This window comes from Dreissena polymorpha, chromosome 3, assembly GCF_020536995.1.
Source record: "Dreissena polymorpha isolate Duluth1 chromosome 3, UMN_Dpol_1.0, whole genome shotgun sequence".
NCBI classification, from domain to species: Eukaryota; Metazoa; Mollusca; class Bivalvia; order Myida; family Dreissenidae; genus Dreissena; species Dreissena polymorpha.
In genome coordinates, this window is record NC_068357.1 from 5,109,495 (window position 1) to 5,133,003 (window position 23,509).

The following is a 23,509-nucleotide window of genomic DNA, read 5'->3' on the forward strand; positions in this document are numbered from 1 at the left end:
TGTTAGATTTTAAGCGCTTTTATGACTGAATTAAAATTATTGTTAAGGTTATTAGATATATTTATGTTAAATGTCACGTTGAAAAAATCAAATGGGATAAATAGAATACTAGGATTAGCGTTGAATACAGAGAAGATTATGTTGCTCGGCTCGAACACCGAAAGCGCTCGCCAAGGCTCGCGCTTCCGGCGTTCTAAGCCTCGCAACATAAACTTCTATGTATTCAACGCTAACCTAGTATTCTCTATATAACTTTCTAAGAGACTACAAACATGTTAAAATACGTGTCTAAGTGGTAAAGGGTTAAATCTTGTCTTTTTCTCAACCCTTAGTGAATCTTCGCAACAAAAGTAGTAGTCTAAAACTTAACAACGACACAACATGAAATCAATACAACACATAGTTTTAAGTGGAACTTTTTATTTCTCTTCAACAGTTTTCATCTATTTTAAGTGCATATATTTGTTATATAATGTTTATACTTTTAATATTTTCAATATTTTTTATTACATTATTTTCTGCTGTATTTGTAATTTTGTCATACTTACACACATTTTAGTGCTGTTCATCAATTGTTACCAAAATGTATTTGAAATGCAATGAAGGTCACAACAAAGACATGGCAGATATCCAAACACAATGAGCATTTTTTTCCACAACATTTTTTTAAATATATATTATGTTGGTTATATATAAGATAATTAAAATGAATATGTCTTGAAAAAATGATAAAAATGAAACATAATCAAGCATCACTGAAATAAATATCACTGTAAGTAAGAGTCACCATGTATCGGGCACTGTAAGTAAGAGTCACCATGTACCAGACACAACTGCAATCTAAAAAAAATGATTAGAGGTCAATTAGTATTGTAACTAGAGGAAACTTTGAAACAATATTTAGTTGGTGTGACACAGAAGTAATGTTTTGATGTTACTAGATTCCAGTTGGATTGCATAAAGGTACAACAATTTGATGATAAAAGAGGTTTACTTGATTTATCATGATTCCAAAATACACCATATCATAATACAAATAACAAACATTATTTAATTTATAAGATGACAAATATGTTCTGTTGGTTTGTTGTTATTTGTTTACCATAACAAGAACTTGCATGTACTTTTTTAGACTGTAAAAATTCAACACATGTTAAAATGATGATGCATCCAAAATAAAACTTCGGAAGTGAACAGTGTTGCTTTTATATTGCAGTGTTACATGTATTAATGTAAGCATAAGGAGAAAAGATTCATACCTATTATAAATTCAATGAAGCCTTTAAAACCATCCAACAAGTAAAATGCATTTTGCCATTGCACACACCCAAAACAAGCCCAAACATAATACATTATTAACTCTAATAATAAATAAGTTAACAAGTTAATTATAGCAATTTCTGAAAAAAAGTAATAAGTTAAAATCATAGCATCACAAACCTCTAAGACCAAAATTAATTTCAACAAATTTAAGTGCATAAGCCAAGCCAAATCAACCGAGTATTTCAAGAAAAAGCTGAAATGGAATAGAAAATTTTACCCGCACTTTTCCAAAGGTTGTGAACTTGTTTTCAGACATGTACACTTACAACAACAACACACAACAACAACAACAGCACAGCAGTTACTGCAAGTATGTACATACTTCAAGCAACATGAAGAAAAACAACATATTATAGGCTGTATACAAAACATACAAACAAGGATAAAACAGCGCATTCTACAAAGCTGTATAAATATGTTTAACGCTCGATCACTAACTCTGTGAAAAATAGCACTAACAATAGATGTGTGAAAACGCACTAAAGATGCAACAATAATGATAAAATCAACAAAACAGCAAATACACAGTCAAGCAGGGATGGCCATTCTAAAAGCTTCTTCTCCTGAGTTATGTTGCTAATCAATAATACCAGAATTAAATAATGTAGCTGTCACCGTTTTGAATTCTTAAAAATCCTCATATATTTATATTTCAAGTGGTTCTTATGATATATTGTATGACTCTTTTTTATAAAATCTTATTTAAGTCTTCAAAACAGATCTATTTTTTGCGATTTACTGAGCATTTTTTATTTAATTCCTTTGACATACCTGCTTTATTTGTTGACATGATGAACGATCATTAGTAAAGCCAAATGTGTTCCCCACAAATGACACATATATATATTTTTATACTGGAGACAGTTAAGTAATTGCCCTTAAATGTTTCTGTTGTTTTTTTAAAGAATAATAATAGAAGATTGTTAAAAGGTGATACATGTATGACAATAAGTTTAAAGCATCATGATTTATCTCACATGAAATATATACCCAGTAAAAAAATATTTAAACGATTAATTGCAGAAACGAAGTGTATTTTTATAAAATTATCATTAATATCAATAAGCAATATGATTAATGTAATCTTTAATCTATTGTACCAGAGAATTAGGATGTTGTATTTAAGTTCACAACACAGAAAATATATAGCATTTTAAATGCTTTCACCATTTCAACACATATTCTCTACAAACATAACAATGCACTATTTGTCATGAAGCTTATTTCATTCCATTTAACAAGTTCAATCACAAAATGCATGTTAAAACAAGAAATGTGTCCAAACGACACGGATGCCCCCAACTGTAACTTTGTCACTACATAAAAGCATAACTGTGTAATTTTGTTTTAGCTATATATCGCCTTTGTTTTAAACTATTAGTTTGCTGCATAACAGGTGTTAAATATTTAAATTTTGTTGTTTGTTACATATGTCATCTGCTGCAGTTTGTAGATTTTTTTTCTGCCAATTCTTTACATTTTTTGGTTGAGATGGAATGAAAACTACTTGCAATAGAGAGCTGACACCATGCTGAATGTTTAAAAAGCACTAAGTAACCCGTGACCTAGTTTTTGGCACGGCATTGCCCATGTTCGATACAACTGTTGACCAAGTTTGGGGAAGATCGGATGAAAACTACTTAAATTAGAAAGCAGACACCATGCTGAATGTTTGAATCGCACTAAGGGACCGCGTGATCTAGTTTTTGGCCCAGCATGACCCATGTTTGAACTTGGCCTACCCATTATCTAGATACAACTTCTGACCAAGTTTGGTTAAGATCGGATGAGAACTACTTGAATTAGAGAGTGGACACCAAAAGTGTGACTGATGGACGGACCGACAAACCAACCGACGGACAGTGCCAAAACTATATGCCGCCCATTGGGGGCATAAAAACAAAAATACAAAAATGAAGTGCTGCCAGTTACATAGGTAAGAACGCTGTAATTTAAATATCAATAAATAAACTTCAACAACAAAACAAATTCTGGTAAGCAAAAATATTGAAGTCAGAACTTTTATCATTTATGCCAAAATACAAATCCTTTTTTTTTTAAACATGTAAGGAGATCAATCTGCAGCTAATAACAATGATATAGAACCACCATGGTAACATGGCAACTGATAAGGCTGTGGGGATAATAATTGGATCATTTAAAGATTAAAGTTATCATGTTGATCGTGCAATATTTAAAACAGCCAGAATTGCAGATGAAAAGTAAATGCATCCTGAAATTGTATACTTCCATATTTCTTCTCCTGCAGGAAAACTAAAGGCTTCATTTTAAATGCCTAAACCTGAATGGGATCAACCTGGTTGTTGTACACGAGTGCTAGGTATGAAAACAACAGAGAGTATGTACATGAATGCAAAGATTTATGTTGTAGGCACTAAAGTAACAAATATCAAAATACATGTACCCGGTACTCAAGTATTGAAGTTTCAAATTGTCTATGCAAAAACAACTCAATACTTGTTTACATGATATCAGCTATGATGAGACAAACAAACAGATCTCGAAAACACTTGACATCCTGTGAACAATAACCAACAGCCTGCCAAAAATCATGCATAAAAAGTATATGTGATTTGTACCTGCATATGATAACTGCCCTGTCAATAGAAAATGGAAATATCACAATAATTGATCTACCAGAACATATTAAACTTTGTTATAATTTACATTTTTCATTTAAGTACAAGATATTTTCCCCTTTCAATCAATTTATTCCAACTAGGGTTTCTAGAAACAATACATATTTAAAATCTTCAGTTCCATTGTCTATTCACAACATGTCATATACAGACCTTTTAAGTAAAACTGTATACACAGTGCATTTGTTTTAAAATGGAATGTAAAAAGTAACACCTATTTATCATACAAACATTTCTTATCCCAAATTTATGTCCCTCAATTCCTCAAACCAAGGTCTGTATATACATTTTACAAAAAGCATTTACAATTTCTTTTATGATATGCAGTCTATGTTAACTATACTTTTTATTCTTTTTTTCTCAATATTTTGGCAAAAATATACACTATTCACATGAATTACTTTATCAAATTTCAACCATCTTCTTTATCACCTCTTAAAGGCTTTTCCATTTACCATACATTGTTTGCAATCACCATTTAATTCTTTAAAAGCAGAGAATTTGATGAATTCTCATTGCAAACACTTTGATCAACACAACCAACTTAAAAGTGTGAAACTTAAGTTTCAAAAAACGTCATCACAACATATTCACTTGTTTCTGCTAGGAAACAACACAACACTGTCTTAACAAGCCAGCGCTTGGCTTCTCAAAGTCACTATATTGGAGTCACTCAAAGTCACATAATATGGGAGTCACAGTCACAAGATTTCTGGGGTCATCTTCATTGGTTAGCTTGGTTTCTACCCAGCATAAGTCTCACAAGGAACTCAATTCTATTCTTTCAACTCAAAAAATGGGCTGTAAATGTTCAACAGCCTTTTAACCAATAAATAAAAAGTGTGAGATTAAAATAAAATATTATATTCTTAATATACAAGTTCCCTGTGAAATGCATCAGAATTAATCTTCAACTTGGCTATTCATTGCTCACTGACCTTATTCATGGTCAACATTTTGACCAATTAAGACATAGCTTTTGCTGTGTCATAAAACAGTGTGGTCTTCAACCACTTCCATCACTGCAATTTTTAAGCACCTGTGTCTACTTTTTAACATGGAACAGGTTCCAGTTCCATGGAGCTTGAATGCTCTAGAAGACATTTATACCCCCAACATAGGTATACAACCAGTACATCATGAATTGGTCATTAAACCAAATTCTTATAACTTCTATTGTCTACAAGACAGGGCCATGGACTGTTTTCCCTCACCTCTGTCTGCAAGACAGGGCCATTGGATATTTTCCCCCACCTCTGTCTACAAGACAGGACCATGGGATATTTTCCCCCACCTCTGTTTACAAGACATGGCCATGGACTATTTCCCCCCCCCCCTCTGTCTACAAGACAGGGCCATGGGATATTTTCTTCCACCTCTGTCTACAAGACAGGCCATTCACTATTTTCCACCACAACTTCTCTACCGGACAGGATCATTGAATGATTCACTATTTTCAATTTTCTTTTATGTCAGATTGATAATCACTGACTTGAACACAATTCCACACAGCATTTGTGAAACACCACCACAATAATTGCTTGTGAATAGGCCAGTTTATCTAAAGCAGAGGTCACTCTACCCCACAGATTTTGGAAACTAATCTGCAATTAACACATTTAACAGTACTGTTAACTGTATTTACACAACTTAAAACAGTTACTGTTATTACATGCACATCCACTTTATCAATGTGTGCTAATCGGCCATATTCAATGGCCTATTGAGTCTTCTGACACAACAAAAGTTGAATGTTTGCAGTAACTTGCAAAGGCTGATGCAATTTCTTTACTATGCTGGATAAAGGTTGTCACATAACTTGGTATTCAACAAACAGACACTTTTCTCAGCAACACAATATTTCAAATAAGATCAACCCTAAAGCTGCATGCTCACATGTTATTCAAATTGTTATTGTAGTAGGTCAGAGACTAGAACAAAAAAGATTATTGCTCAACTGCTTTAATTGCTTTAAGAACTCTGACTACATTTTTTGACAGATTTAATTAATAGCAAAAGCCAAAATCTGTGGTAAAAGTAACACCAAAAAATAATTATATTTGATGAATAAAACAATTGACTTATATAAATCCATATAAAATGATATCATCCCTTAAACTGCACTAAATTACTTACATTTATTTATTAGTCTTCAATTTGTGTGTGCACGCAGCTTTAGGTTGGGTCTTGTATTGTGTTGAATGAAATCACGGCTTGAGTACGCTACTATTGTATCTGACATGGAAATGTAAACCAGATACCACAGTTCCACACATTGATATGTACAAGACTTAATATCTATGCCATGTCGTCACATTCAGGTGCAAGGTTAAATAGTGTCCTATTAAAGACATTCTTTAACTGTCAGTGTCCCAGTCTATGACATTTTTATGTCAGTTTCATTTTCGGTATGTTACTTTAAGGTGTCCTGGCATTTGTGCCAATCTCCAATTCTGGAGAAAAAATTGGTCACCGTCTAATAAGAGTTATGCATGGTTTGTATTTACATAATTTTGACCTGCATTGAACGTTTCTGATTTCTTTAAGGCATTTCTTTAACATAGCACATATATAGCAAGATTAAGTGCTATATACATAGTGACCAATATTGTCCCATTTCAGAAGCTAATTTGTACATAGCAAGATTTGTGGTCAATAGGTTAATATGAACATCAACTAACATAGCAACATTTGGTGCTTTTTCCTTTGCATTTTGTACAGCTATGTACACCTTTCTCAAAAATTAAACACCAATTTTGTGGCTCACAAATATGCATATGTATATGCCCCCAAAAATCTAACATAATAAGCTAATATTACAATTCATGAAATACAACTTATTTTACCCCTATCAACATTTTTTGCTCGTCTACATATTTATGTACATGGTTAGCCTTTTTACACAGCACTTATTCAAATTACCTCATTGTGTAAGGATATTTACAGTGACACATAGTCTCCTCAACTGTGAGGAATCAAACAGACAGGTAAACATAGCACATTTTCAAAACACTTCTTTGTTTACTCTACTTCATTATTATACATCATCATCCATCAGACTTAATATCAGACACTCATTTTCTATCCTCCAGCCAGGGCCAGCCCTGCCTATTTTACATATGCCTTACTCAGGACATGGGACTATATTGCTGGTTCCCCTTTCTATTTACACAGGTGGGGCACCGTTTGTGTATTCAAGCTCTGGGGTTATCCGGATGCTGAAATCAAGCAGCTTGTGAAGAGCACTGGGAGCAAAGAGGTACAGAAGACCCAGGAATACAGCAAAAGCCACTGCCGTCAGGGGGAACGACTTAGTCCACACTTGAGGCCTGGATTGTGCTGCCTGTGCTGGTACTGTCCTTGCCAGCTCCATGTTTCTGTCAAGGTAAGCTGGTACTGTCTTTGCCACATCTACGCCACTGTCAGATTTGAGCTCATAAGTTGTCTTGAACTCTTCCAAGATACCTATGAGGTTGCGGGCAACAGACAGCTGTTTTCTGATGTCGGCCAGTCCTGCATCAAGGTCAATCTTCCAGCCCTCATCTGACATGTCCATCCAATCGGCTCTCAGGTTCTCTTCATACAAAGACAGACTGTTCATCAGTTTCTGGAATGTTGGAAAAATGTTGGTGTTTAATTTTAGAGATAAGGAACAAAACAACAACACAGCTCTGTTCTCAGCTTCTCTAAAGCATGTCTTAATACATAGTCAGACTTCTAGTTGTTACTGAAATGTTTCTAAAAACCAACTTACTGAATTGTTTTTGAAAACCAACAACAGTACACTTGATATCTTGTTCCTACCTTGAGGCAATCACGCCCTCCCACCTGGTTCCAGTACTCATCAACACACTGGGAGAATGGGGAGCTGTCTATCAGGTCTCGTTCCTGAGCCAGGAGGAACTTGAGATGCTGTTGAATTTCAGAACACTCAAACCAGGCCAAGTGAATGTGCTCGAGTTCACGCAGTCCACCAAGGCACCTGGAAATGTTACATAATAACTAAAATAAGTGCAACCCCTTTACTCCATACTTATCAACAGCCCCCTACCATATTTTTCAAACCTGAAGACTCAAATATTTCTTTTTATTCCTTCATTTCCCATTAAATTCAGATTCATTTGCTAAGCTGTTTGTTTTACAGTAAAAATATCTGAAAGACAGTAAAAGGCCATCCATAAGTCACCTTTGTAGAAGATCATCAATTTTGAGTTGTGTCCCTTTAATCTGCTCCATGAAGTAGGCTGTGTCAACTGTGGCATTCTGGGTAGAGAACGTACGTACAGCCACATTGAGATTAGACAGTATTTGCTTCTGACAAAGTAGCAATTTCTGTTTTTCCTGCAATAAAAGTAACAACTTAAGCTTTGAAAATATTCATAAAATGCTGAATTTCACTATTGCTTTTTATATATAAATAGCCTATTAAATAATTTCTGCATGTAAATAGAAGTATCTCAATTACATTCATGTAATTATGCACCAAGAAAATATTTTTTTAATGAAGAAAAGCAGAAATATTTGTACAGTAAAGGTATTAATTCACTTATTAAAATTGTTCCCTGAAGTATTCATTATTTTTTTTGCAAATGTTGAAAAATAAGTGACACATTCATAACCCACCAATCAACAAAATAATTTGTTTATCATTCTGAGAGCCAGAACTTTATTGCTTTATGAACAACAAGAGATGTAACACAATGCCCCCTACTAAGCCGCTTTGAAGCCATATATTTGACCTTTGACCTTGACCTTTCACAACTCAAAATGTGCAGCTCCATGAGATACACATGCATGCCAAATATCAAGTTGCTATCTTTAATGGTGCAAAAGTTATTGCAAAAGTTTAACCAAAGTTAAAGTTTGTGAAAGACAGGCCAAAAACAATATACCCCCGATCATTCCATCCGGGGGCATAAAAACATTTTCCTCCAAGTAATAATGGTGATAATTTAAATCTAGTTATTTAAGCATGATTGCATCTAATTAAGGCACTATAGAGTATGTCCTCAGTAGAATCAGTACACTGAGGTAGCTCTAAGTGGGCTGGGTTATATATGAGTCTCCCATTGGGAAAATAAGGTTTAATTCATGTGCATCAAGTGTCATCCCAGATCAGCCTGTGCAGTCCACAAAGGCTAGTAACAAAATGACACTTACCATCTATACTGGATTTTTGTTAAAATGAGAGTATATTTCCATAAAAGCTTCAATATACATCACTGAATAGCCTGTGCAGACTGCACAGGTTAATCTGAGACAGCACTTTACGCACATGGATTAAAAAATGTTATCAAAGAGCCAGGCTAAAATACAATATGAACCGATAAATTACCATGATCTCAGCTGCTGTATGCAGCACTTCTTCCACACTGTTGAACCCACGCTTATCCAGTTGTGGTATCCCCTCCAACATGATTCCCTCCACTGTGAGATATACGGCGTACATCGTCTTCACTTCCTGGGACTGAAGTTGTCTCTCCTGAGTCGTGGTCCGTAGCCTGTCCCATTGATACAGCAGGTCTGAAGTAAAGGCAAGATTTCCTTTACTCTTTCCCCTCAGAAGCAAAGTTAAAATGGCTACATACAACCAGCATCAAACCAGATCAGCCTGCCAGTAACTCTTAGTCTGTTCAGGTTTAATGCTGTTTGCTGTGGGTTGGAAATGAAGCTTTTAAAACTGAAATATATTGAGAAAGGTATTTAATTTGATTTTCTAATGAACTACAGAAACGGTCAACATGCGTATCTGAGTGGTAAAGGGTTAGAGACACTCGTCAAATAACTTCAACACAATTTAACTTTGAAGAAATTGTTTTTCTCATGTACACAAGCCAAAATGCAAAACATCACATTGTATTCTGTCAATTAAAAACCAATTTATTTATAAACAAGGGCTGTTTGTAAAACATGCATGCCCCCCATATGGGCTCCCCGTTGTAGTGACAGCCATTGTGTGAATGTTTTTTGTCACTGTGACCTTGACCTTTGATCTAGTGACCTGAAAATCGATAGGGGTCATCTGCCAGTCATGATCAATGTACCTATGAAGTTTCATGATCCTAGCCATAAGCGTTCTTGAGTTATCATCCGGAAACCATTATACTATTTCGGGTCACCGTGACTTTGACCTAGTGACCTGAAAATCAATAGGGGTCATCTGCGAGTCATGATCAATCTACCTATCAAGTTTCATGATCCTAGGCCTAAGCGTTCTTGAGTTATCATCCGAAAACCATTTTACTATTTCGGGTCACTGTGACCTTGACCTTTGACATAGTGACCTGAAAATCAATAGGGGTCATCTGCGAGTCATGATCAATCTACCTGTCAAGTTTCATTATCCTAGGCCTAAGCGTTCTTGAGTTATCATCCGGAAACCATTTTACTATTTCGGGTCACCGTGACCTTTACCTTTGACATAGTGACCTCAAAATCAATAGGGGTCATCTGCGAGTCATGATCAATGTACCTATGAAGTTTCATGATCCTAGGCCCAAGAGTTCTTGAGTTATCATCCGGAAACCACCTGGTGGACGGACCGACAGACCGACCGACAGACCGACATGTGCAAAGCAATATACCCCCTCTTCTTCCAAGGGGGGCATAATAATTCCATAATTTATATACATGAAAAAGCGGCAATCCCCCTGAAGTTAATCCAGTAGTAGAATATGTTTGCATCAACTGTACAGTATATTATATTTTCCATTTGCACCAACTCTTGTGAACATAAACACAATCAAATGTGATTTTTAAACAACAATTTTTCTTGATAAATTGACACTAAAGGAATGTTACAATGAGCCTTGTTCTGGGAAAACTGGGCTTAATGCATGTGCATAAAGTGTCGTCGCACATTGAACAGGCTACTCCGGGATGAAACTTTCTGCTTTTATTGAATTTTTTGTTAACAGATCTCTTTTAAATGAAAACTCAGTATAGACGGAAAGTGTTGTCTCTCATTAGCTTGTGCAGACTTCAATAAGCCCAGTTTTCTCAGATAGAGGCTCAAATGTTAGTGGTCAAAGATCTTAGAACACAGAGGCTATGTTTGTGTTCCTTTGGGGCTATGATTGTGTACCTTGGATCTGGAGCTTGTCCTCTTCAGTGAAGTCAGCCTGGTCCAACTGTTGGCTTATGTCCTGTAGACACCGGATGTTGGTCTCAATGGTTGCCAGCAACTGTCCCTGTGACAGGGGGAGGGAGAAATAGTTGAAAGAAGTGAGTGGAAGAGTAGTTATATTGACTAATTTAATATCATTACAATTATACGAGTCTTCTATAAATCAAGGGCTGTTTGTAAAACAGGATGCCCCCCATATGGGCTGTCAGTTGTAGTGGCAGCCATTGTGTGAATACGTTTTTTGTCACTGTGACCTTGACCTTTGACCTAGTGACCTGACAATCAATAGAGGTCATCTGCCAGTCATGATCAATGTGTCTATGAAGTTTCATGATCCTCAGCGTAAGCATTCTTGAGTTATCATCCGGAAACCATTTTACTGTTTCGAGTCACTGTGACCTTGACCTTTGACCTAGTGACCTGAAAATCAATAGGGGTCATCTGCCAGTCATGATCAATGTACCTATGAAGTTTCATGATCCTAGGCGTAAGCATTCTTGAGATCATCCGGAAACCATTTTACTGTTTCGAGTCACTGTGACCTTGATCTTTGACCTAGTGACCTGAAAATCAATAGGGGTCATTTGCCAGTCATGATCAATGTACCTATGAAGTTTCATGATCCTAGGCAAAAGCATTCTTAGTTATCATCTGGAAACCATTTTACTATTTCGAGTCACTGTGACCTTCACCTTTGACCTAGTGACCTGAAAATCAATAGGGGTCATCTGCCGGTCATGATCAATGTACCTATGAAGTTTCATGATCCTAGGTGTAAGCATTCTTGAGTTATCATCCGGAAACCATTTAAATATTTCGAGTCACTTTGACCTTGACCTTTGACCTAGTGACCTGAAAATCAATAGGGGTCATCTGCCAGTCATGATCAATGTACCTATGGAGGTTCATGATCCTAGGCCTAATCATTCTTGAGTTATCATCCGGAAACCATCTGGTGGACGGACCAACCGACATGTGCATAACCATATACCCCTCTTCTTCGAAGGGGGGCATAATAATAGCAATACATCAAGCTTTGAGATAAAACCTAATTAATTTTTTTGTTTAGCACACACAAATGTCATTTTTTATTCGGACTTACATATTTCCCAGGATTTTCATACAGTCCTGTTTTCAAAGGGTCTTTGCGTTTCTTTCGCAAGCTTTTCATGGCCACCTTGAGCTGCATGTGTGATTCCTGGAGCACATGATGCAGGTCCTCAATATCAGAGTCACTGTCATCCATGTTTGCATGGCTGGATGGGATCTGAATCAAAAAGATGGAACTACAGTTCAGTTAAACACTTCACCTAGCAAAAACACATTTCAGCCCATTTGAATAGCATTACAAAATCAAATTGAATAAAATACCTTTCTTAATAGATTTAAGTTTTAAAGGAATAATTTCAAATTCTTATATGCTAATGAGTAGCAAACAGCACTACAAATGAACAGCCTGCGAGTTGCTTGCAGGCTGGTCTGGTTTTATGCTGGCTCTATATAGTGATATTCACTTTGCTTCAGAGTGGGAAAAGGTAAATAAGGCAACAGGAACACTTTAACTTTTTCAGTGCTGGAACCAAATTTTGAAGGCCTTTGCAAACAGTTTGGATCCAGATGAGACGCCACAGAACGTGGCTTCTCATTAGGATCCAAACTGTTTGCTATTCTAATAGTATTCTTTGAATAAATCAAAGAAAATGCTAATTTTAGAAATTCAGCAGATGACATTTTAGCAGACAACAAATTTCCCAGCATGCAAAGGGTTAAGCTCCAGCCTGTTTACAACAGTTTGACACATTTTTCGGAATTTTAATTAGTTGTCTTTACAGCAGTAGGAAATGCATACAAATTTGAAACCGCACAGTAATAAGCTTTCTTAATACAACTTTGTCTCAACCCAGTATACATGTATATCAGTAAGACCAGTCATTTGTAAGTCAATTTGGTGAAATAGTTTCTGTTGTCTGTGTAGAACTTAAGAACACCCGCAATGTTGGTCAGTCAGTCTATGTGGTAACTAGTACTAAACTATAACTTAAAGATGGGTTGAAAATAACCATGTTCAAAGACCAGTTACTGGAAACTTCATATTGTATACATACCACAGAGACACAGAAAAAAACAGGGGTTACTATTTGGTTACATCATTCATACAAATGGCTGTTGATATGTCAGTGGTGAGTTACTGAGATAAGTATGTAAACATATATCTGATCAACAAGAAACAACTGGAAACGTTTGAGATGGTGAAAGGGCCTCCATGCTTTGACTCAAATACTGATGAAAACGTCATAAAATGCAACTTAAGAAAAGTTACCAGTTTGGCATGTTTGCCTGCTGTGCCCTCGTCCTCAGATTTGCGTGCCAACAAGGTGGCCAGGATGGTGGAGGTGGGGAGACCAAACTCATCATCAAACTCCATATCTACCGGTTCCCAGGGCAGGGCTTCCTCTGGGGGGTCCTCACTGCCGGTCGTGTACAGGGGCGCCTGTAGGGGGAGAAAGCTTCACATTGAGAAAAGTCATAGACATACTTTTTATTTCACAAATGTTCTATCTCTTCACGTTGAGACTTGTTATAGACATACTTTGTTTTTTATTATTTTCCATGTCTAGTTTTACCATAATTTGAAATCTGCAGAAAAGAGAAGGTCCATAGACATACACAATATGGTCAAATAATTATTGCCTTTATATTTTAAGCAAGAGTTTTCAAATTGTATTACTATAGCCACATTGGGAAAACAGCCTCACCACACGGCAGCCATGTTTTTCAATAAACCAGAACCGTATCTCACTTGGGAGTGAAATCATTAGAACAAAATTTTCTAGAAAGTCTCAAGTAGATTGAACAAACAAATGTGACCTCTTTAGAGAGTGGAGGACACACAATCAACAATGGACAAAAGTTCATCACAAAAGCTCACCATGAGCACAATGTACTCAGGTGAGCTAAACATTGTCCATGTCTTGTTAACGATAATGTAAAACCTCAAGAAAATACAAGTTAAAATATCATGATTTAAGGAGACGGATATACTTGGTTTGGTTGAATATTTTACGTTTGTTTAACATAGCGTTGATTACCTGATAGTTGTCCCAAGCATTCTCAGAAAAGTTTCCATCATTTGGATCTTCCAACTCAGAAACCGCAGTAGGATCTGCTGAAATTGGAGGAGGAGGACATTGGAGGAGTAAAATAGATTCACAACTGAGACAACATATCTGTGTAATTCAATATCAACTTTATCATGTTTCATGTCTTTGTGAAAATAGGGGTAACATAATTATATGCCTTAAAAGTTAAGGGTCTCACATTAAAAGTGTTAAGCAAAAAATTGCCCAATTTACTTTTTTACGAAAATTGATGTGGTACATACATATTATCATATAATAATTTATGATTCAGTTGAACAAAAATGGGTCTTAAAAATTACTTCCATTAACACATGCTCCCGCTAAAGTTTTTACTTTGGTATGTCAATCTATTAAAGTGTATTTGAATTAAGTGCTACAAAACATTGCCCACTGGTACATTTCATATATCAGTTGATATCACTGATACATAATTTAATCAATGCTGGTAATTCATTTCAGCAACATAAATTTTTTTTATTTCTAATGCCTACCATTTGTATCTGAATCGTCATAGCTACTTCCACTTGACTTGAACCTGGCATTCTGAAGGGTGGAGATTAGATTGTTATGACCTTGAGGTGTCATCAACTCTTCCTCTGATGTCTCCATCAAAGGCACTTGGTCACCAGGTCCTGAGAAACCCTTGTGCGCTTTCACAGGCGTGGATAAATTCTCTGAGATTGGTTCTTGATGAACTGGGGTTGATGAATAAACTGATCTGAAATGAACTGAGTCAATTTGAGCTACCGGTACTTCAGGCGTGTTTTCAGCATTTTGCTTAGAGCACACAGTGATTGAGTTATGGAGCACAGGCGAGATGTTATGAAGTTCAAGGTTAAGTTTCCGCTTCGCTCCCAACTGAGATCTGGACGAAGAAGTCTTACCGCTGATTGGTCGCTGGATTTTCCTGATTCGATGTCTGGAGAGTGTAGGTGACAATGAGTGTGATGTGGGACGCGTCCGCGTCTCTGAGATTTCTGAGTCACTGTAAGCCATGCTCAGTCTTTCTATGAGAGGTTCAGAGGGCGAGACACACTCGATGACACTCCACGGTCTCTCTCTGCCTCGCCCTTTCACTCTTATCTTCAAGCTGGAAGTGTCGTACAGTTTTGGCAGTCTCATGTTATCACGCATCCCATTCCGCATTTCGTCACTTGTATACTCACTAGCCAACACACTGTCAATGGTCTCTGTCGTGTCTTCGAGCTGCCCATCTGATTCGCCACTTTCCTCATCACTTGCATCACAAGAGCTCTCAACAGTCCCCACACCTTTGTCGACCATTTCTCTGGGTGGCGCCAATGATGCCAAGGATTCCTGGTGCTTAGGACTAAATGACTTGTTGAACGTGTTTCCCTGCTGGATCATGAGGTCAGCCTGGTTGATGAGGTATCGGATATCCTCCATCTGGGGCTCCTCTTGCTTAAGAACTGTCTGAACCTGCCCATTGATATCAGAGTCATCGCTCTTCTGATCCTGATTTGCCGAGTTCCAACCATCCGTCTTGTCTGTTGATTCCGTATCAACTGCTACAGTGGCATAGTAATCATTGCTTGAGTTCTTCTTGCCTCGGATCCCTGTGAACGTGATTCCTTTCATTCTCCCATCATGATCGTCCGATAGGCTCTCGCTCCCATAGCCAATATCCCTGCTATCATGCTTCTTGACCACAAACTGACGCTGGAATTCACGTTCAGACTCGCTGCACGTGGATACAGACAGGTCCTGGTAGTTCTCAGACATGTCTGACGATGTCTTCTGCTCCGACTCACTAGCCACTGCACTATCCTTCCCGCTACGTCTATCAAATTCGGGAGAAAATGAAGTGCTGCAGTCCGTCTTCTGGGGTGACTGGACGAAGTCACCTCGGTAACCGAGTTCGGGGAAGCTGTCTTCACCACCGCTTGTTACATCGTGAGAATCATAATCGTAGTCGTCATCATCATCGTCGAAGTCTCTCAAGCTTGAATATGTGTCGATGTATGGCGTGGGGTTACATATGCCCTGTTAATATTGAAAAAAGGTTTTGTTGTAATATAAATATAGATATGCAATAATCAACATTATGAGAGAAATGATGTTTACATTACCTGACAATTGAAATCATGATTTTCAAATAGAATAGATCACTTGTATACATGTTTCACAGTGATTACGCAATGCAGGACGAATATAATTTTTTCATGATCATATCATTATGTAATAAAACATAAAAACTTCAGTGAATAAATATGTTGCAGAACATGACAACACAATGTTAATTATCAATACTACTCTATACTAATTTAATTAATAGACTCAAACAGTAAAAACAATCATCTTTATAACATTTATGATCATATTCTCATTTTTGGTTGAAGATAACATAATAACCTCATTTATATATTATTATCTATAATCCCTTATAAAGGGAGTTTTGCTTATTTTCAAAAATAAGTAAGAATCTTTTTATACAGTGTTTTCCTGTTCTTCATCATTTTACACCCATATGGGTTAAATCCGAGTTTTATCATGTTTGGCTCCATATTCATAAATAAGAAAGCTGTATTTTTCAATACACACCATTCAGACTTTTGATATCAGCAAATAAAAAGAAGATTATGGCCTTTGCAAAACATGCGCAATCAATTGGTCTCCAGGGCATAACTATTAGTAGCCATTAGCTAACCAGTTACACAAATTTAACTAATATGTGGGTAATTCGGTCATCCATGATGAATGTTATCTGATAGACACTGTATTCATTACACTTATAAACAGTACGTCTAGCTAACATATTAATTAAACTACCAAATTGTAAATAATTCTTTGTTATAAGATTATAAGAGGATTTTTATAGCCAAGTCATTATTATAAAGTTTTACTATGCTGCTGTAATGATGCCCTGATTGGGCATGATGATGATGATGATATTAACAACATTTTGGTTAGCCATCAACAAATGTTTATTTGTTAACACCAACTATGAACTGTCAATTTAACTGTTAAAGCAATTATCTGATCAATACTGACAAATTTTACCTTATTATCCAATAAAAAGACACCACTAACGAGATGAAAGCCCAAGTTTTGCCTCAGGCTCTAAATCTAATGTTTGGCGACTAACAACGGAAGCTTGTCGCGTGTTGGTGTTACATCCTTGAGCATATCTACAAGTCATATCCCCTATGATGAAAGATCAAACCAGGGCTGGCTAATTGAACCCTGGCACATCATAATCTTTAGAAACGTGGACACATTACCTTGAAAGCGTGTCTGTTTCTACCGGGTGTCATTTCAAACAAATTGATACATGAGGTTTTTATTTTAACCTTATTAATTCAGCTGTGTAAATAAGTTCTGGTTTTTGCTGCTCATAAGTGAGAAAACAATACAACCTGTGTGTAAGCAACAATTTTATAACATTAATATTTGTGTCAATACTAAACCTTTAAAATAACTGTTCATGTGATAAAAGAAAATATGAGGCCACAAATTTTTATCTTTCGGCTTACGAACCAGCTGGTAGAAAAAAAAGAGGTTCTGGCATAAAATAAAATTGACAAAATCTTATTTGTATTTCTCCCCTGCCAATTTACAGACAGTAACACAATTTATAGTCTGAAACAATTTTCACAATCTGGATAGCAAGAGCAAAATTCACAAAATGGTTTGACTCAGTTACACCTAATGCGGTTTATAAAATTATGTTAACAGTTTAGGAAACAAAATCTGATATATTGAATACAATTACAAAACAAGAGGGCCTGAAAGGCCCAAAGTCGCTCACCTGAGATTCAAAGGAACTGACCTGTTCTGTGCAGCCCAAGATGTCATTAGAACAAAATGTTCTTACCAACTTTCATGACTATTGAACACCCTGGCAGCCACGTTTTTCGACAGACCAGAACCATTTTCATACACATCCAAGATATCATTCAAACAAATATACTGACAAAGTTTCATGAAGATTCATGAGTCCATATAAGGAAAAATGCCCCGCCCACTGGTGGCCATGTTTTTCAAGCAACTGGAACCATTTTCGAACTAATGTCCAAAATATCATTGGGACAAATCTTCTGACAAAGTTTCATGATGATCGTACAATAAATATGGCTTCTAGAGTGTTAACAAGGTTTAACTATAGCTATATTAGGAAAAATGCCACGCCCCCTTGGCGGCCATGTTTTTCCACCAACCGGAACCATTTTTAAAATCATCCAAGATATCATTGGGACAAATCATCTGACCAAGTTTCATGATGATCGGACAATAAATGTGGCCTCTAGAGTGTTAACAAGGTTCTACTAAAGCATGATATATAGCCATATAAGGAACAAGTAGTAGTAGTACAAGTAGTAGTAGTAGAGTATAGTAGTAGAAGTAGTAGTAGTTGTAGTAGTAGTAGAAGTAGTAGTAGTAGTAGTAGTAGTAGTAGAAGTAGTAGTAGTAGTAGTAGTAGTAGTAGTAGTAGTAGTAGTAGTAGTAGTAGTAGTAGTAGAAGTAGTAATAGAGTAGTAGTAGTAGGTGGTGGTGGTGGTAGCAAAAGAAATAGTAGTAGTAGTAGTAGTAGAGTAGTAGTAGTAGTAGTAGTAGTAGTAGAAGTAGTTGTAGTAGTAGTAGTAGTAGTAGTAGTAGTAGTAGTAGTAGTAGTAGTAGTAGTAGTAGTAGTAGTAGTAGAGCAGTAGTAGAAGTAGTAGTAGTAGTAGTAGTAGTAGTAGTAGTAGTAGTAGTAGTAGTAGTAGTAGTAGTAGTAGTAGTAGAGTAGTAGTAGTAGTAGTAGCAGGAGAAGTAGTAGTAGTAGTAGTAGTAGTAGTAGTAGTAGTAGAAGTAGTAGTAGTAGTAGTAGTAGTAGTAGTAGTAGTAGAAGTAGTAGTAGTAGTAGCAGCAGCAGCAGCAGCAGCAGCAGCAGTAGTAGTAGCAGTAGTAGTAGTAGTAGTAGTAGTAGTAGTAGTAGTAGTAGTAGTAGTAGTAGTAGTATGCATTACAAAAATGCAGTTAGCCTTACATTTGGTAAATTTAAATATATTACAAGGGAGGCAAATCTGTAACAATAAATTTAAACTTATTGCATTTGTTTCCCCTGAAGTGTATTACCTCCCCTGTCCTGCTTATATTTATATTAATCAACAAAATTAAACATTAACACAATATTTAATATACAAAATATACAAAAATTTCTCATATTCTGATAATATTTTTACTGATCCACTGTATTTTACTAAAAGGATGATGTTTCATTGGACTGATAATTATAGATTTAGGATTACAGACCAGTTGCTTCAGTAATATTGTTCAGAGTGTGCCCTGTTGGCCGCGTATGCATTCTAAAATTATCATTCAAAAAAACATTTTACTATTTCGAGTCACCGTGACCTTGACCTTTGACCTAGTGACTTCAAAATCAATAGGGGTCATCTGCTAGTCATGATCAATGTACCTATGAAGTTTCATGATCCTAGGCACAAGCGTTCTTGAGTTATCGTCTGACAACCACCTGGTGGACGGACAGACCGACAGACCGACCGACATGAGCAAAGCAATATACCCCCTCTTCTTCGAAGGGGGGCATAAAAATGCCCCGCCCCCTGGTGGCCATATTTTTTCAGCAAACGAAACCATTTTCGAACTCATCCTAGATATCATTAGGACAAATCTTCTGACCAAGTTTCATGAAGATCGGAAAATAAATGTGGCCTTTAGAGTGTTAACAAGGTTTTACTAAAGCCATTTAAGGGAAAATGCCCCGCCCCCTGGCGGCCATGTTTTTCAACCAACCGACATCATTTTTGAACTCGTCCAAGATATTATTGGGATGAATGTTCTGACCAAATTTCATGAAGATCAGGCAATAAATGTGGCCTCTAGAGTGTTCACAAGGCAAAATGTTGACGACGGACGACTCACGACGGATAAAAGGCGATCACAAAAGCTCACCATGAGCACATTGTGCTCAGGTGAGCTAATAAACGCACGCCCACAATTCACTTTACCTGAACTTTCAAAAAATGGAAAACTTTGTGTTTCTGAAATTCTTCAATTCATTTATTCTCAACATTAATGAGAGTTTGCTATTATAATATAATTATTATATTGTTTCATTGGGCAATTGGAAGAGTCAGAAATTATACACCCGCTGATTGACATGGTAAAATTGATATCTTCAGATAAGTAAGCATTGGAGAATATTTGTAAGTGTTATGAATAGAAATGTTCTCTCCTGAATTTGTGTTTTTTGATGCTCAAACTTTCTTTTATATATCCTGTGGTTACCGTAATACAAACCCATAAGTATTGGACAGGTTATTGTCATGTTTGTTTGGCACAAGTTGAATAGCCTATTTAATAGTGTTTGGATTGACCCTCAAGCAAGAAAAGGTTGATAGATGATCTTTTTCATATTTGTTGTATCCAAATCAGATCACATAAATTAGTTATATAGAAATATATTTGTTGAGCAGTACATGTATATACTGCCAAACTCGGTTTGCTCAATATATTATGAAAACTCATTTGCTCAGATTACAGTGAATGAAAATATCTCTCTTGATTGTTTAGGTTAACTGACAAATGTTAATAGATTTATTATTTTGGACATATTATTTTTAATTCTATTTTTACTTCCTCCTGTTATGGCCTACCTGCATCTAAAATTATTGTAAAGTAAAAGTATACAAAATTAATGGCCTGAATACTAATTATTCTTATCTGAAGTTGTATAAAATTGCTACAAAAAGTCTGGTAATTCTGAAAAGGGAATTTTAAATTTTGCAACAGAAAATATTAAGAAAAAACGAATGTCATAGTGGATTAACCCTTTTCCTTTCAGAAGAAAAGTGAAAGGCTATATGCAAACAGCATAAAACCTGAACAGCCTGTGGATAACTCGCAGCCTGTTCAGATTTTATGCTGTTTGCTGCTCATCAGTATCTAAAGTTTAGAGATAAAGCCTTTAAAACTTGAATATAGCATAAAAGGTCTTAAATAAATTTAACTTTCTGAGGGACTACATTTATGCAAAAAATATGTATCTAAGTGGTAAAGGGTTTAATGTTATGACATACACAAAGTAATACTCATTCTGTACAATGACACCGAGTCTCAACACCTGTGTTTTTGTATTTTTCCACTTAACAAAAATGGTTAGTTCTGAAAACTCTGTATTTATTTGAGCCATTGTCTTGACCATATTACGCCTTTTACTGGTGTTTAAGTAGCAGCATTTAATTTAGTGCATTCTATCATACCAAAATATTAAATTATGATTGGCCAGTCGCAAAATTAACTCAAGAAATATGTATACTGATAGTTTTTATAATTATATGCAAACAGAGACAAACACTGTGTGTCTGGAAAACACATTTTCATTACTTCCAAAATAAAACTTAGGTCAAGATCAAAGCCATAATATTTTCTGATCTACATGAGAGAGGAATAATTACAGATGAGATACAGGCAATCATGACCATAAAACTCTGTAACACAAGCACTCCCATAATGGGAGGGATGGCTTTCCTTTTAGTTCCCATTCTGTTTTATTGACCCATGTGTCCAGCCAAATATAAGTGGCAATTTTAAAGTTAAAGTAATTGATCAGTATGTATGCTTTTGTCATAGGACTTTGAATACAGAACAAACTATTAATAATGCTTAAGCCAAGGGCCAAAGGAGCCAATTTAATTTAAGTTTTATAATCAGAAACTTGCTTTAAAAGTAAATAATATAAGAAAGTATCCCTATAGTCAAAATAGACATTAATCTGTATACACAGCATTATCTTTTAAGAAGTTGTAAGAAACTTCAATATTTGTCACTTGGATATAAAATATTTAAGCAAGAAGCTTTAATAATCAATCGAAATCAACAAGTTCAACTTTGAAAAACGAGATTACATATTATGTTTAATTAACATGTTCAACCTTCGTGAAGGTCACAAGTGAGAAGTACAACAGCAATTCCTATTCAGAAATGACAGTACTTATTTACCTTGATTTTGTCAATTTAGTCCATCGGTTGGACCACTTAAAAATCCAACCCATCTTGAAATTTTATCCAAAACACTATAATAATAACAACAAGCTTTCACTTTTTGTCATCTTTATCAGTATACATCGCCTCAAGCTAAAACCTGCATTTGCATTGATATGTAACTTATTAAAATTAAAATCTCAAGTGTATAAATTTCACTCCTCAATTCTTGTGTGTTATGATAATTACGCTTGTCGTGTATCAAGAAGTCAGCCGTGGCCGATATGGGGAAGTTGTCAAACCATTTGGAAGGCTTCATCTTTCATCATTGAGTCATTGCACTCACGTCCTACATAAAATTGTCACCTGGATCTTATCTTCACATTTCATATTGATTGTTTTCTGTTTTTTCATAATTTATCAATATTAAACCATGAGAATCTTGAAAACATATTATGAAAATATTGTGTTGTTACTTCACTAAAAATCTCTAGGATTAACCCTCACACTTCAAGAAGATTGTAATATGAGACAGAATATTACCTTTTTAGATATTATAACATAACCTGATGTACAAAGCTTAGGTTTAATGGTCTTGTATGTTAGTATAAAGTGACTACTCCCTTTAATGCAATTCATAAGCAAATGATCATACTTTGCAAGAAATTAATTCATTATTGCTTAAAGCTCAATGGTTATAATTGAATATCATTAATATCGAAATACAATTTAAAGGTATCATTAATAATATGCAGTTTACAGTAACAATTAATCATTTTTAATTGGGTTATAGATTCAATTGAATTTTAATACATGTCCCATATACTCCTTTGCCAAAAAGACACCAGAAATCTATGTTAAATCTGATAATGCAGATTATGTTGAAGTATGCTTTACTACAAGATTTGTATCCCAGTTTGGATTTATATTATATTTATAGTAACCACATATGCATGAGTTGTTCTGAGAAAACTGAGCATAATGCATGTGCGTAAAGTGTCGTCCCAGATTAGCCTGTGCAGTCTGCACAGGCTAATCAGGGACGACACTTTCCGCCTAAACTGGATTTCTGCTTAGAAGAGACTTCATTGAAACGAAAAATGTATTAAATGCGGAAAGTGTCGTCCCTGATTAGCCTGTGCGGATTGCACAGGCTATTCTGGGACGACACTTTAAGCACAAGCATTAAGCCCAGTTTTCTCGGAACGCGACTCATATCATCATTTCAGCACCAATGACCAGATTGTAACATAAATTTAAATGGGTTGTAGATCTCTTTTGGTCAAGTGCACACCTTAACAAGGGCTGTTTGA

General features: G+C 35.8%; 1 protein-coding gene across 5 annotated transcripts in view; it reads right to left on the reverse strand.

The window, feature by feature from the left end:
* Positions 1-403: 403 nt before the first annotated feature.
* The window catches only part of LOC127872805 (uncharacterized), a 126,336-nt gene continuing 103,230 nt past the window's right edge, over positions 404-23,509 (reverse strand). For 4 of the 5 annotated variants that reach the window (XM_052416213.1, XM_052416214.1, XM_052416212.1 and 1 more), the window contains 9 exons: positions 14,741-16,253; positions 14,199-14,275; positions 13,430-13,600; positions 12,212-12,376; positions 11,068-11,173; positions 9,319-9,506; positions 8,170-8,324; positions 7,788-7,965; positions 404-7,590 (listed from right to left, as the gene is read on the reverse strand). In XM_052416213.1, the coding sequence (XP_052272173.1) occupies positions 7,150-7,590; positions 7,788-7,965; positions 8,170-8,324; positions 9,319-9,506; positions 11,068-11,173; positions 12,212-12,376; positions 13,430-13,600; positions 14,199-14,275; positions 14,741-16,253 (2,994 nt within the window). In that variant the 3' untranslated portion in view covers positions 404-7,149. The remainder of the gene's footprint in view (positions 7,591-7,787; positions 7,966-8,169; positions 8,325-9,318; positions 9,507-11,067; positions 11,174-12,211; positions 12,377-13,429; positions 13,601-14,198; positions 14,276-14,740; positions 16,254-23,509) is intronic. The other variant, XM_052416216.1, reaches the window with a different exon arrangement.